This window comes from Pituophis catenifer, unplaced genomic scaffold (assembly GCF_029215685.1).
Source record: "Pituophis catenifer annectens isolate HBS135680 unplaced genomic scaffold, rPitCat1.0.hap2 SCAF_6, whole genome shotgun sequence".
Lineage (NCBI taxonomy): Eukaryota > Metazoa > Chordata > Lepidosauria > Squamata > Colubridae > Pituophis > Pituophis catenifer.
The window spans coordinates 21,491,333-21,507,575 of NW_027256886.1; the positions used below are offsets into that span (position 1 = coordinate 21,491,333).

Sequence of the window (16,243 nt, forward strand, 5' to 3'; positions counted from 1 at the left end):
AAAACAGGGATACAAAATCCCTAAGTTACAAGCTAGCAAAATAATATTTGATCTTATCCAATGTAAATTAGAATCCTATATGGAAAAACAGATACCAGATGTTCAAGCTGGTTGTCAGAAAGGTCAAGGAATAAGAGATATTATTGCTAATGCTTTCTGGATAATTGAGAGAGCCAAAAGAAGCCTGTGTGTGGTTCAGTGAGTGACATAGAGGGTAGAGAGGATGGCCTTGAGAGACAGATGGAAGATTCATTACTAAGGCAATAATCAGATAAATATGATTTGAGTCCATATCCAAAAAGATATATGAAAATGCCTTTCCTCCCCTCCCCTCCCCTGAAGATTAAAGAAGGAGAACAGGGAGCATATTCAAACTTGCCAGGTTCTATTAAATTTATATTCTAATAAAAACAGCTTTACACCCACACAGTGCCTGTTTCTTAGTCTGGTCCACTTTATAGGGATGACATGTATTGAAAAGTCAACTGAACTGATCATGTCAAGTGGTGGAATGTCCTTAGGAAAATGGAAATCCACAAACATCTCATTGTTTTCATAGAAATCTAAATATAGGATAGTAAGTTACAGTCTGGCAAAGCAGAATGGCTCCAGAGCAGAAAAGGAAAGAGACAAGACTGTATATTTTCTATTTATACAGGTAATTCTCATCTTACAACAGTTCATTTAGTGACCATTCAAAGTTACAATGCACTGAAAAAAAATGACCTCTGACTGTTTTTCACACCTACAACCATTGCAGCATGCCCATGGTCATGTGATCAAAATTCAGATGCATGGCAACTGACTCATATTTATGATGGTTGTAGTGTCCCAGGGTCAGGTGATCACCTTTTGACAAGCAAAGTCAAAATAGGAAAGTCAGATTCACTTAACAACCATGTTACCAATTTAACAGCTGCAATGATTCACTTAACAATTATAGCAAAAAAGGTCCTAAAGTGGGGCAAAACTCTTAACAAATGTCTCATTTAGCAACAGAAATTTTGGGCTCAATTGTGATCGTATGTCAAGGACTATCTGTGTATTTAGCCTATATCAAATCAATTATAGTATCTAACATGAGTTATTTTTACGCTATTTGGGATTCAAAACTGCATTGTATCTTCACTGATACCACTTTGTTATTTTTTCCCAAATTGTTTCTTCACTCAGTGTAACATTTAATATATCTGAGTATGATGACTCTTCATCCAAAGTATTTATTTATATTCATTTGAAACTAATAACCACCCAATTGCAATGGACTTTACAAAGTATGCCAAAAGCAGCAATTTCAAGGCATAATTTGTCCTGTCAGACAAAACATCCAGATGAAATATGTATAAATGAAGCTGAATCTCAGCTGAAGCATAAGGCACAAATGGAACAAGTGCAACCCCAGCTCTGCCTCAGCCACATACTTTCCTCCCAAAAGGAAAGAGAAAAGATAATGAATATTGGGCCAAGCAATTACTGCAGATGCAGAAACTAGGTTATTAGGAACATGGCTTAACTTTTAGCTGTATTCCCCAACGACTATTCTAATCTACATCTGAAAAGCAGAGGAAGAATCCAGCCACTGGGCTTTTTGCTGTTGTTATACAATAATAAACTTGTTATCTTTAAGATGTAACTGTGATGTTCCTTCTCCTGTCAAATATCCTTAAAGAAATATTATTTCTTTTTTGAAAGCAGACTCATAGGGAATTATCAGAAGCTACCTTTAGTTTCCACACATTTCAGGAAGCATAACTCTATCCATGACACAACTATTTTTATCGGTACAAAAAAAAATACATTGAAATAAAAAAAGATAATCTTGAAATTGAAAGAAAAAAAGAGTGTAGAATAAGGTACAAATATATTATTTCCTTTATAAAAAATAAAATCTGTAAAACTAAGTCCTAATTATACAACTCATTCTGTTTTTTACTTAAGCATATCTGCAGTCACATATGAAGTGCAGTGCAAGACCGTCATGAGTACATAAACTAAAAAATCCTAATTCTTCAATTAGCAATGATTATAAATAACTTTACTGAGAAAAATACATGAAACATACTACTCAGGAAGAGCTTTTAGCAATCCCTATTGGTGTTTATTGATTGACATATTACAAGGAGAATATCTACATTGCTGAAAGGCAGTAACTATCCACAAACCACTGATGGGCTAACAAGCTATTAATGAGAGTCTGCAACCCAACACTTAAAATGGTCAGAATTCTTTCCTTGACCACAAGGACAAGTGGGTCATTCCTGTAAGGTTTAAAGAGATGAAACATTCCAATCTTTAACAAAAATAAGATTGTGCATGTTCAACATTGACATTCCAACATTGACATACAGGTTCAAACACTAACATTCCTGCTGATCATAAAGTAAAAGATAATACATAACCAGACAATCATACCACAGATCAGAAAAACAACAACCCAGAAGCAGCACTACAGGCAATCTTTGACTTATTATGACAGTTCATTCAGTGACTGTTTGAAATTACCATGCTGCTGAACAAAGGGTATTATGACCCCTACCTGAAGTTACAACTGAAGCAATGCCCAAATGGTTGCATGATCAAAATTCAGGCATTTGGTAGGGAAAGAATCTGAGCCATTTGGGCATAGAGGGATAAAAAGGCCTGGGCTTCCTAGCTTATAACAGTTTTCTGCATATCAGTGGGTGCTAAGCTGCAGAGCCTCTCCCACTCACTGAGGCAACCCCAAGAAATTGCTTAACCCACTTGTGTGCTCACTTAATGACTGCAACTGGGAGATCTGGAATTGTGGTGGTCACCTGGGCATTTCGCTTAATGACACTTTGCTCAACAACCAAGATTCTGTCTCAATTGTGATCATAAATCAAAGACTACCTGTAACTCACAGAAGAAAGTAACCCTTGAAAACATAATAAGGATCAAACCATCATCATCATTCCAGCAGACAAAAGTCGAACCAACCTAATACAGAAGCTAGATATTCTAATCAAGAGAACCTTTTAACAACCTAACCAAGAAAGCTAAAAAAAAAAAAGTAATGGATGAAAGCAGTGGACCCATCTTCCCACACATCTATGGACAGCCAAAAAAACACAATACACAGGTGCTTGACAGCTGGCATGTGTTTATGATGGTTGCAATGTTGCAGGGTCATATGATCATCTTTTACAACTTTCTGACAAGCAAAGTCAATGGTGAAACAACTGTGGCAAGAAAGGTCATAAAATGGGGCAAAGACTCACTTAACAGAGTAACAGAAATTCTCGGCTTAATTGTGGTTGTAAATCGAGGGCTATCTAGTTGGTTTGTTTCTTGCAGTGAGCTTATATTTGATATTATAGTATTGACATCTTTTAATACTTGTGCTAGCTGTTTCTTTGGAGCAAGCTTCAATGCTGGCAACTTTATTCTGTTGTTTTTGTGTTGTATTACATGCTCAACGATTCTTTGTTTCAGTTATTGTACTTTTTTAGTTAGGGAACTTTGTTTTTTCTGAGCAAAAGGCAGATGAGAGGGTGCCTGGTTTGTGAATGAAAAAAATTCAATAGCTAGGCTGCTGCTTCCTATTTATGCTGTGCCTCTACAGTCTGAATTATTTCTGGCAAGAGTTTGATTTCTTTGCTCTGGGTGGACCTTTGAATTCTTCCAATACTGCTCCTACGAATACTTTATTTCACATTATAAATCAACAGGAGATTATTACACAAAATGATTATAAACAACAACATAACACAATCACCAAAATGATTCACTGGAATGCTTGCAAAAAAATTATCATGTGCCAATAATGAAAAATCGGTGAGAAAAATCAGTAGTCGAAAATGAGGAGTTAAAATATTGTGAGATTTCCAAATACAGACTGATGAAGTCTTGACTCATAACACACCCAATTTAACTGTGGCTGAATTATAGTCTAATTAATTTATTCTATTAATGTATTCTCAGCAAATCTAAGATGATTTTTTAAAATAAATTATTTGTGAGATAAAAAATAATCTTTTCAAGTAACTGTCATGATTGCAACCAGAAATGCAAGCTTCATAGAGAGTAGCTATAGACCCAATAGCCAATAGGTTGAAGCAGCCTAGAGAAGAATTAAATTAATACCACAGAGAAGCTATACCAAAGGTTAACTGAGTCTGTTTGAAAAAAACTGAACGGATGAATTTGCCACTACAGTATATTTTTAAAGCTAGATGTGAAAAAAGAAGTTCCTGAATAGAAACATGAAAGGAAGAAATAGCTGTCAAATAAACCTTTAAGGAAGACAATCAGAGTACTTTTTTTTTTTTCAAATCAGCAGGAATAAGAGGACCCCAGAGTAAAGAATAGATACTCAGGTTCAAAATTTGGAAGAAGTTATTTTTAAAAAATCCTCTTAGAATATGAACATAATGTTAACAGCTTTCTGGATGGATAAAGCACCTCCTGAACTATTAGAGAAATCTTTATCAAACTCCTCAGGTGATCAGTAGGTATGTGTCTATCTCCAGATGCAATAGACTGAGACAGCAGATCTACTGTTGTTACCATGACAAGCAATGAAACCATCCAAGAAAGAAATGAATCAAATTTATGAACTGTAGCTGCCACAGCACCAAGTAAGTGCAAGATATTATTGCAAGAATTGTTGCAATGAAATAAATTGGTGGGAACAAACAGAACAGTACATGTAGTGTACTGTTCATCTATGACGATTTGAGGTTATCATGGCACTGTATGAATGGTGATTACAATCAGTTCTTAGAGTTCTATTTGTCCCAGCACCCCCATGAGCAGGTAATCACAAACTGGATGCTTGGCAACTGGTTTGCACTTATGATTGAATTCAGTGCCCAGTGCCATATGATCGCTATTTGCAACCTTCTTGCTGGCTTCCCCAGAAAATCAATGAGGAAGCTAATAAGGAAGACTGTAAATTGCTGAGTAAGTCACCACCATCTACATATTTTCCTCCAGCCCCACTGTGTTTACACTGTGCCGGTCAGTCATGCATCCCTATGCATCCTCCCCAATCCATGTGAAGTGCACCTTCACTCTCCGACCCATGCCACTTCACTCATGCACCCTCACATACCCTCCTCATATGGTTCCTATTGTGCACCTCCTCACAAACCCTCACCTCAGTTCTCCTCTGCTCCCCTGCTTATTTGACAGCAGCTATTTACATGCTTGCCAGCCTGGGACATTCAACTTCCTACCAGCTTCTCCACTGACTTGTAGGAAACTAGCAGGAAGTTGCCTCACCTAACAACCATGGTATTCAGTTATCAATGGCAACTGGGATTGCAGGGATTGCCATTGCTATGAAAACTGCTTGGTGATAGAAATTCTAGTCCCTATTGCTGTTTTAAGTCAAGGACTAACTGTATCCATAACCACCTGCAAAAAAATGAATAATCATGCATACCCAGATATATTACTGATCAACTGACTATTTCTGTAGACTGAAGAAATCTACCTGAGAAGTTTCCATCAAGAGAAAGTAAATCAAATTTTCTATATCTTTTGAGCACTCAGTTATGTGTGCAAATCAATACTAAATTCAATGTATTGGCCAAAGTCTTAGAAGCTAATCTAACAGAGATATTATCAAGAAATCTTAAGGCTGATTTAGCCAGCGTCTCTGGAGAATGGAGCTGACTGACAGACTCAAACTGCTACAGCAGGAAGCTCAGAATTATACTATTTTAATAAGAGCTTTAGGGAGTCCCATTAAAAAAAAGTTGTGAGTGATACTCCAAGGTACTGGGAAGTCTAAGACAGTCCTAATACTTACAAGGAGCATTGCATATGTATGTTCAGAGGTAAGAAAGTGTGTCTGAAGACACAAATTGTTATTGTTGTTGCTGTTTTTTATTTTGGTCAACTCAAGGCAGCAAACATATCTAATACTTTTGCTTTTTTATCTCAGAAAGACCTAGAAGTTGGATGCAATACATACTTTATGTGAACCAGTTATCTCACAGGTATTCTGGAAAGGAAAATGCTATTCTTCAGATTACAGTCAGATCTTGTTTCCCTACTGTGTGTCCAGAACATCCACACTGACCCACTTGCCTTCCCTAGCTTGTTTCATAAATGCAACTCTGAGTGAAGTTATCTGGATTCTAATTGAACAAATCTATGAACCTGACAGCACTGTGCTTACTGTTAAGCATTTAATGTTTTCATTAAAAACTACACTTTTATTTAACAACAACGTATCATTTAAATGAGTAATTCATACCATATTGAGAAAGCTCATATTACATTTAAAAACTATCAAATTAATGAAATGTATAAGCAATATATGAATGTGTGTTTCAAAACAGGAGTTTGTTATTTTCATATCTAGATATGCCCCAAAAAAATCCCAATGAAGAACAACTTTTAGTTTATAATTAAGGCAATCATCTATCCAAGGATTATAGCCCATTTTATTTCATCTCCACATCAAAAAAATTAAAAAATTAAAATCCCTTGAAACATAAGATAAATGAAAATGTAAGTGCTTCACACATAATAACAATAAGCTGACCCTCTGGGAAATAGTTGATTTTCTCAATTCAAGCGATTCAAAGCTCATTCAGAACTGTTCATTTAGAATGCAGATATCAAAGATGATGCAAATATTCAAGAGAAAATTAGAACTTACCAGATGTTCTAATCCAGTTTTGATGTTTCCAGCATCTCTGAAATAGAAGAACAAAAATGATAAACAATTATTAATCATTGGTATACAATTATTTATCTTGAACTTCAAAAGTTATAATGATCTGTCCTTTTGTTTAGTTTGATTTAATGTTTGAAGCTATATTATTGAATAAAACTTAAATGCATCCTCTCGTATAAATCCAAAATGTCTTTACCATAAAATCTAAAACATAATACAAATATATAACAAAATAAGTGAATGCATATGATTGCTGATAGTTGGTAAATTTTAAATCCCTTTATTAGAACCAGAATGTATATACCATTTATAAAAAGAAATGTTTTCAATTATGTGCCAAGCTTAAATTCTTCAATTGCGATATATTCAACTGTTTATTATCCCAGGAATAAGAACATTATTTCTATGTAAAACTGTATGATCTTAACATCTAAACAAAGTTGACTAATAGCACATGATTTAAAAATTCAGCTGATTTGTCTAACTTCAGAGTGGTGCGGGTTTAGGAGAATCAATATACAGTACACAACAAACAAAAATAAAAATTTCAGTTGTGTCAATTTGTTCAATATTCTTTGATTAATTCTATTAAGAAGGAAGAAGGTTTTGTGTCAGTAGATCCAACTTAAATCATTGATAAATTATAGCTAACTTGCTCCACTGTTTTATACCATCCTGCTAATCATCCTGCTAAACAGCATTCACTTCAGGATCACAATGTTCATGAATAAATTTATAACACAGAACTCATACACTGCCAGGAATCCTTCCTTTTTATTTTAAGCAAAAATTCATTTGTATTTTTGGCAATAAAAAATAAACATGATAAACCAGCGCTTTTATTTCTCTATCATCACATGCATTAAACATTTTAGCCATTCAATTAAGCCAGGCGCCAAATTACTTTAGAATTTAAGTAATTTTAAGAATTTAAAATTATTTTCCATACAATGAAAATAGATATAAACCAATCTTTTTCTTATTTTTTAAAACTGGTTTAATATAAGCCTTTCTTAAAGATGTATTACAAAATAAAGGAAATTCAGAAATTATATATTGGTTCGACCTTAGTTCAGGAAAGAATGCTGGTTCAAAAAAAGTGAAGAACTTTTTCCCCCTTTTCAACATGTGTTTTTGTGGAATTGTGAAATAATACAAGAGCTAATAATAAAAGGAGCTCTGGTGGCTCAGCAGACTAATTAACATCCACTTACATCTGCTGCCTGCAATTACTGCAAATTCAAATCTCACCAGGCTCAAGGTTGACTCAGCCTTCCATCCTTTCTAAGGTAGGTAAAATGAGGACCCAGATTATGGGGGCAATAAGATGACTTTGTATAAATATATAGAAGTATGAAGGCTATTGCTTAACACATTGTAAGCCGCCCTGAGTCTCCGGAGAAGGGTGGCATATAAATCAAATTAAAAAAAAAAAAAAAAAGACTACGTGCAAAACATATCCTACTTTTAATCAAAACAATATTCTATAAATTAGAGACTTATTTTCCTGGATTAGAAATTAGCCTACTAACCAGCTGCCTGTAGGCATTAACAGCCATCTACAGGGGTGAAGGGAAGAAAGAGGACAATGTGATAAAACACACAGTGTAATATTGTAATGCAAACTCTGCCCCTTTCATATTTGTATGTGATATTAAACCTAGCACTGAGGGTGTTATCTAGTTGGGTAATGAAACATCCTCAAGAAAACAACCAAGTTCAGTGAGCACCAAGGACCCCTCATTTCAACCTTGAGCTACAAATATCTCTTCTATTAGTACCAATCAGCTGTGTAAGAATCAACTCAGTCAAAGTAAGGAAAAAGCTCTCCCAAGAGACTTTCCTGACACTTTTTATAATCTTTTCCAATTTTTTATGAAAGTTATCATTAAATTTCTGATGTTCAAAATCATTAGATCAGTTTTAAAACTACAGACGTGAAAATATATTAAAATGCTTACACTGCAATTCTTTTCATGTGGTTTATAATATTGTACTTTTTATTTTTATTGTTATCTATCTAGAGAATTATATGGCCAATATAAACATACTAACTGAATCAATAACTGACCTAAAGTGACTTACCAGATGTTCAACTGGTTTAATGGATCTCTGTCTCTGAGTGATAATTTGGTCTATCCATGTATCACGTAAATAAGTTTTGGATGCTGTCAAAGGACAATTCTGAGTAAAAGCTATAAAAATGAAGAATTTCTAAATAAAAGTTGTATTACAGTAGGAAGAATTTCCAAAGATAGCATTGAAATATTTATTTTACTTTGCTTGTAAAATGATGAGCAACTAGGTTTTGACAGAGTATTCAGGGATTTATAGCTACAGTAAAGTATCATAACAAAATTCTTGCATCTGACTATTTTCAATGTTCCCATTACTAACAGCAATTATAATACTAATTATATACAGCATCTGTAAATATTAATTGCTCAAATCATTGAATGCATTTTGAAAATCTATTTTCAATCATTTCCATATATATCTTATTCATATTTTTCAGATGTAAAATGGGCTACAAACATCTGTTACTGTTGTTCTTTAAAAAAACCTCCATAGAAAAAATTAGTCTTATGAAACATGTAGAATAATAATCAAAATTTGCTATACCACATCATACATTATTAACAGAAAACTGAAGTCCTCTATTTATATTGGAGCTGAAGGTCATAATGAACTTAATTGCTAGGAAGCAGAACCCAGGTCACTGACACACAAAGCTTCTTGCTAATGGTATCAAATTTGTTCTCTTTAGTGGTCTGTCTCCTATGCTGTGCTTGTCACAACTTCATCAATATTTGCACAACTGTTTTTGCTCTGTGCTGAAAGCAGACTTAATTCAATTATAGATCTTAAAACTGATAAAATGGTCCTGAAGTGGAAACGGGAAAGATATTATTGGCAAATGAATAAAGATCTGTATTGAACTAAGACACGAGAGTATAGAAGATTTTTTTTTTAAAAAAAATCATTCCCTGTCTTAAGTCTTCTGGGAACAGTGAGTTTTTCTTTCCCTCATACAGCACATTGATTTCTGAATTAGACTGCAATATTAAATAATTAATATACTTGCCATGATTGATGTTTTGCATTAGTTGAATATTAGGTTATCAATCAAAATCCACTTGGTTTAATGTAATAATATTGAAAAAGTGTCAGTGTCTGTTCATCCAATTTGTAGTTGAAGGAGCACAGATAGTAATATTGGAATAACAGAAGGTTCTGAAGCAGGAAGTGCTCTAGCTGAACATACTGTATATAAAGCAAACATTAGGAAACTAGTAGTGACTTTGGACCAGTTATTCTGTGTCAGCCCAACTCACCTCAAAGGATTGTTGCTGTGGGGATTATGCAGAGGAAAAAGTATTGTTTGTCACCTTGAGTTATTTATAAAAAGTAATAAAGATGGATTAAAAATGTAAAAAAATATCTAAATCGAACTACTTTATAGCATTCATGATTTTCAGTGCAATTTTCTTTCAACTCTGGGATTTATCATGGAGTAACATCTTGTCAAACAAGTAGTCCTTACTTTATGACCGATCACTTAGCAATTATCCCAAGTTACAACTGACCCCAAAAAGATACTTACAACCCAGATTTGAAATTCCAATGACTGGCTTCCCCCCCGCAGTAATTTATTATTTTATTTAAAATACAAGTGAGTGAAAGAATCAACTCGCTAATAATAACTGTAAGAAAAAAGGGCTCCATTTACCAAACTGGAATCATACATAATAACTTATGTCAATAATATAATCACCATTATTCAAGAACAAAAATTTTTTTTTTCTGCAATTGGTGAATTAGCATTTGTTAAGCAACCATTAAAAGTTACAACAGTGTTGAACGAATGGCAGTTATGACTGGTCCCTGAAGTTATGGCTGTTGCAATGCTCCCATGGACACGTGATCAAATTCTTGAGGCTTGGCAGCCCACACGCATTCATGACTACATGTGTTTCAACTCTCTCCACCTGCCTCTCTCTTTCTGCCCTTTTGTCCACCCTGCAGTCTGCTACCTACCTACTTCTATTTCCTAGCTGACCTTCACTGTCTTCTTCTTCCCCTGCTGATGAGGTGTGCCTTGCCAAGGCAGCTGCTGCCTTGGGGGCAGGGGGGAGTTGAAGCAGAGGTGAGTGCAGCAGGGTTGCAGATCCTTGTCTCCTGAAGGAGTTTGTTGAGTCAACCGGGGATGAGGCAACAGGTGTATGTGAGAAAACCTTAGGAGATAGTGCGATGGTATGCTGACAGATTGGCCAAAGACATGCTGGTTTGGAAACAGTCAGATTAAAAGAATGTACAGCCCACAGCTAAATAGAGGGCAGAGCAAGAGAGTCTGAAGGGACATCCCCTAGGACCATGATGACTAACCTATGGCATGCGTGCCTGAAGTGGCACGTGGAGCCATGTCGCTTGCATGCACTGCATCGCCTGTTCCTCTTCTGGGTTTCTGGCATGCATGCACACGCAACAATCAACTGGCCTTTGTGCATGCGGCAGTGCCAGAAACTGGAAGAGCTAGTCTTCCGTTTTTCTGTGTGAGCATGTGCACCAACCAGCTGATTGTTGTGCATGCATGCACACCAGTAACTGGAAGTCTAGCTGTCCAGTGCGCATGTGCATGCCAAAACCGGAACCCTGGGCAGCTCCTCTTCCGGGTTGCGGGCCAGAGGAGCATGCACACTCCCATTTCAGCACTCGGTGCCGAAAAGGTTCGCCATCACTGCCCTAAGATCTCAGGCTGTAAAGGATACGGCAAAATTTTTGTTTTGAGAATTTATTATGAAAGTTTGTTGTCAGCCTTAGTCTTAGTCTTGAAAACTATGGAAGGAAAGTTCAATTTTCAATATTCATATCAATTTTATCTATTTAGAGATATGGGGAAGGAAACAGACAGACACCACCATTTCTTTCTAGCTGCTGACAACTTCTAGAGGGTTGTTGTGGAACAAATAGGAGACAGGAATATAATCTAGATAATGATGATGATGCCAGTGTCATCTACGTACACTTATTCTAGACCCAAGCAAGTGATGCTACGTCTAATAATTTTCATAGTAAAATATTTGGAAGCTGCATTATATATCATTTCTGAAACATATAAATTCTGTACTAATTTCATCATTTCTATTTTCATTTTCTATTCTTAATTGGGAAACTCATTAGAATATGTATACTTTTCTGTGACAAGCTACCATTGGGGATGGTGCTTGGGAGTGCATGAGTACGGAAATGTCTCTGAAACGATGACCCAACAGATCATGTGTGGTTTAGTATGCTCTAAAATTCAAGATTCTTCTCAAATATATAATGAAACTAAGTAAATTTAATGGATTTTTTTTAAAAAAAAATATATATAGATATAGATAATCCTTGCTTAACAACAGAAATTTGGACTGGAATTTTCCTCACTAAGCAATGCGGTTGTAAAGCACAATGTTACATGACTGCATTGCTTAGTGACAAATTATGAATAGCCCTGTATCTATACAGAAGTATCAAAATCTATGAAAATATTAAGACTGGCAAGGCACCAGGACCGGATGGTCTACCAGGTTCTTATTATAAATGTTTTAAAGATTTACTTTTGCAACCACTTCAGAAAATGGTGAGTTCTATTTTAAAAGGAGATGCAATGTCAGAATCTTGGGAAAAGACCAATATTGCATTGTCACCAAAGTGAAAACAGGATCTAACTTATACTATAAATTATAGACCAATTTCTTTATTAAACAGTGATTATAAAGTGGTTTCGTTAATTTTGGCAGGTAGGCTAAAAAGTTTTTACAAGAATTATTCATAAAGATCAATGTGGATTTTTATATAAAAGACAATTAAAAATGTTAGAACTATATTGAATAGAATATTTACAACACAATGGCGAACAAACCACATTTTTTTTAGATGCTGACAAAGCTTTTGACAATTTTAACTGGTCCGTGCTTAAAATTCTTGAAAATATGGATTTTGGTGAGAATTTTCTTCATGGAATCAAGTCACTATACACATCTTTAAAGGCTCAAATGGGTTAGGGTTAGGGTCAATGGAGATTGGAGTAAATCATGTGAGATTTCAAAGAGGACAAGAAGGGGTTACCCTTTGTTCCTTTTTTGTTTATTTTGTTTCTTGAAGTTTTAAATAGAGATATTAGTTAAGATGAAGATAACATCTAAAAATTAAAAATTAGATCTTTAAATTGAGAGATTTTGCTAATAATTCACTTTTGATTTTGCAGGCTTTAAGATTAATAAACAAAGTATGGCAAAAGTATGGCAAAAGAAAGCAAAGATAATACCAGAAATAATAGGTGTCTTGGGTGCAATGCCAAAATATCTGGAGCACCACTTGAACACCATCGGCATTGACAAAATCACCATCACTCCCAAAATCACAACTGCAAAGGGCAGCTTTACTTGGAACAGCTTACATCTTGCAACTATACCTTAAACACCATTAAAAGAAACATCTGCCTATCCTTGGGCAGGACTCGACAAGTGGAAAAAATGCCAAATCTGTTCTACACAATTGGTTGACTATGTGATCGACTATAACATTTTAAACATGTATGCCACCAAACTCTCAACAACCCTAGGCAGTTTACATCAAATAAATTACAATAATATAAGGCCGGGGAGAAAAGTCAGCTTTACTGGATTTTGTTGGATTCCAGGGAGCTGCTAGCAGGGGTGAAATCCAGAAGATTCTGACAGGTTCTGGAGAAACGATAGCAGAAATTTTGAGTAGTTTGGAGTACCGGCAAATACCACCTTTGGCTGATCCCAGGGTGGGGTGGGAATAGAGATTTTGCAGTAATCTTACCCTGGAGTGGGGTGAGAATGGAGATTTTGCAGTATCCTTCCCCTGCCAAGCTCACCAAGCCACGCCCACAGAACCAGTAGTAAAAAAATTTGAATTTCACCACTGGCTGCTAGTATAATTTTTTTCTTCCATTATTGCCCTGGAGCTATATGGTATATGTAGTTGTGCCAGGTGAATGACTTGAGCCCTGTTATTGGCCATTATGAAGGCACAATCTATCAATACATACATATAACTGCAGAGAATTCTTGGCCTCACACATTGCTTCCACCAATTAGCCTAACTATTTAAGGAAGGATTATTATTTTCTGTATCAAACTCCAAACCTCAAATTCTGGACAATCTGATGGTACTGTGGTAAGTGTAGAGATTTGTGAATAAAAAAGTTTATTACAATCAGACTGCTTTGAATATCACTAAGCCTTGGGAAGCACTCTTTTAATTCTCATTTCTTTATTTTATTTCTAATAATTTCAATGTTGTAAAAAGTGTTTCTGAAGTTCACTTAATTATAAGAAAATGTCAAATTATTTATTGGAATCAAATTGTTAAAATGCTAAATCTACCAAGTTTAAAGGATCATTTTAAAAAACAGAATGTTTTATCCTCAATATAATGTAAATATGTAACAAAGGTTTTATATAATATTAATAAAACTTAAATTATAGAAAGAAATTATGTATAAAAACAATTACTAGTCTTATTTATCACAGTTCCTGGCAGAATTATGTGAATTAATACAGTGGTCCCCAACCCCCGGTCCGCGGACCGGTGCCGGGCCGTGGAGTACCTGGCACCGGGCCGCGCAGCGGCCGGGGGACATGAACGCTGCAGCGCAAAGGCTCCTGGGCCGTGCGCAAAAGCTCCTGGGCCGTGCGCAAAAGCTCCTGGGCCGTGCGCAATGGGCCGTGCGCAAAAGCTCCTGGGCCGTGCCCCCACCCCTGCGCGCGCTCAGCGGGCCGCGGCGATAAAAAGGTTGGGGACCACTGAATTAATATATGTGACTAGCAATCATTTTACTTCAGAAAACACAATATATGTTCATAGTCAAATAAATATGTCTATAAACAAAAAAGCTGTGAGAAATAACCAACAGCCTTCCTACTGTTAAATTAGGACTGGGCTGGGAATCATGGTATTTGGTCTGGTTACTATCTGACATAAATAGTACACACCCACTATTATTAGTGGTCTTCATTCAAAACTGACTATTTAGGGCAGAGAAATGATTTATTTATTCTCCATTTCCCCATTTTCCTTGTATATTTACATTTATATTATAAATATAAAAATTGTAGTTAAATTAACGAGACTTCATTCTAAAAGTAGCAGTAAGTAAAAACATAAAATTAAAAACTTCTCTACAAAGAATAAACTCCTAAAGAAAAAGATGCAAATAAAATTACTGTCATCATCTTTTGTTTTTTTATTTGCAAGTATAAAACTGAAAAGAAACAAAAGCAGGGAACCCAGCATCTGTCATATCAGAATATAAAAAGATGATCCTGGCACAAAATGAAAAAGCTGTAATTCATTTGCAAATCAATCCTGCCAGTTCTATTTCAAGCTGGCGGTAACTGTCAAGAGTTAACAAGATAATCACTTTCAATCCTGCTTTCAATGGTACATTACACTGTTACTCCATTCAATAAGGCTGTTCTTTGGGGCACCAGATGAATGGTTTTCATTTCTAACCTGCACAAAAACTTGCCAGAAACAAAAAAATCCACAGGGCTTAGGAAAAAAAAATCCCTTTCTGAGCATTTATTTGCCAGCATTTCCTTTTAAGCAAAATAAGATATTTGGACACATTGGTGTCCATTCATTTCTTATATTCCTTCAGGTCCTCAGCCTGTTGTTTTAAAAGTAATTGGCACAGAAGGATGAACAAGGCATTTTTAAAAAATGTATCAGACAAATATATCTAGAAAACTTTATCTAGCTACCTCATAAAGCAATGAAATACCTAAAGAAATAAATCTTTCCTAAAATTTTAAATAAAGTACAGTCATGACAATCACCAAGAATTTTTTTAAAAAAACGTAGTCACTAAGAAAAAAAACCTATTGCTTATTGTATATCAATATTAATGTATATCAACATAATTTATAAAACACATGAAATAAAGATATTAGAAAGAACTACTATGTTATGGAAGACGTACATTAGTTACATTACTTTTCTCCTTGTTAGTCCTTGGTGTAATCATCACACTTGGAGCACTAGTAAGGTATTTTAGCAAGTCTAGATTACTTAGAAACTAAGAATTTTTGACTGCTTGAAAATTCAATCAGTTATTCAGATAAACACTTAGTGAAATCAAATTCCTTAAATATTAAATAAAAATTCCTAGACTCTTCAAATTCCTGCTGCCCTCAGTGTTATTTCAAAAGTTTTGTCAACCATCAGGAGGGGCTTATAGGGACACAGTGGACTAGAAGGTCATGAGTAGGATGAACTAGGAACCTTGAAATAAGCGCTTGGCCTTATTGCCATGCGCTCAAAAGCCTGATTGGGCTTATTATCAGGGGATGTCTTATTTTGGGGCAAACAGTGTGTGTGTGTGTGTGTGTGTGTGTGTGTGTGTGTGTGTGTATCTATGTTTGTATTATAGCAGTGGTGAAATGTAAAATTTGTTACTAACGGTTCTGTGGGCATGGCTTGGTGGTAGTGGGGGTTAACGTGACTGATTGAGAGTTGCCAATTTTTTTTTTTTAACTTTTAAAAGCATTTTTTCTACAACTTCTTCGCTCGACG

The 16,243-nt window shown here is 35.3% G+C and overlaps 1 protein-coding gene across 4 annotated transcripts in view; it reads right to left on the reverse strand.

Moving 5' to 3' along the window:
• RSRC1 (arginine and serine rich coiled-coil 1) overlaps positions 1–16,243 on the reverse strand; it is a 136,171-nt gene that overhangs the window by 68,276 nt on the left and 51,652 nt on the right. For all 4 annotated transcript variants that reach the window (XM_070945114.1, XM_070945113.1, XM_070945111.1 and 1 more), the window contains one exon: positions 6,635–6,671. In XM_070945114.1, the coding sequence (XP_070801215.1) occupies positions 6,635–6,671 (37 nt within the window). The remainder of the gene's footprint in view (positions 1–6,634; positions 6,672–16,243) is intronic.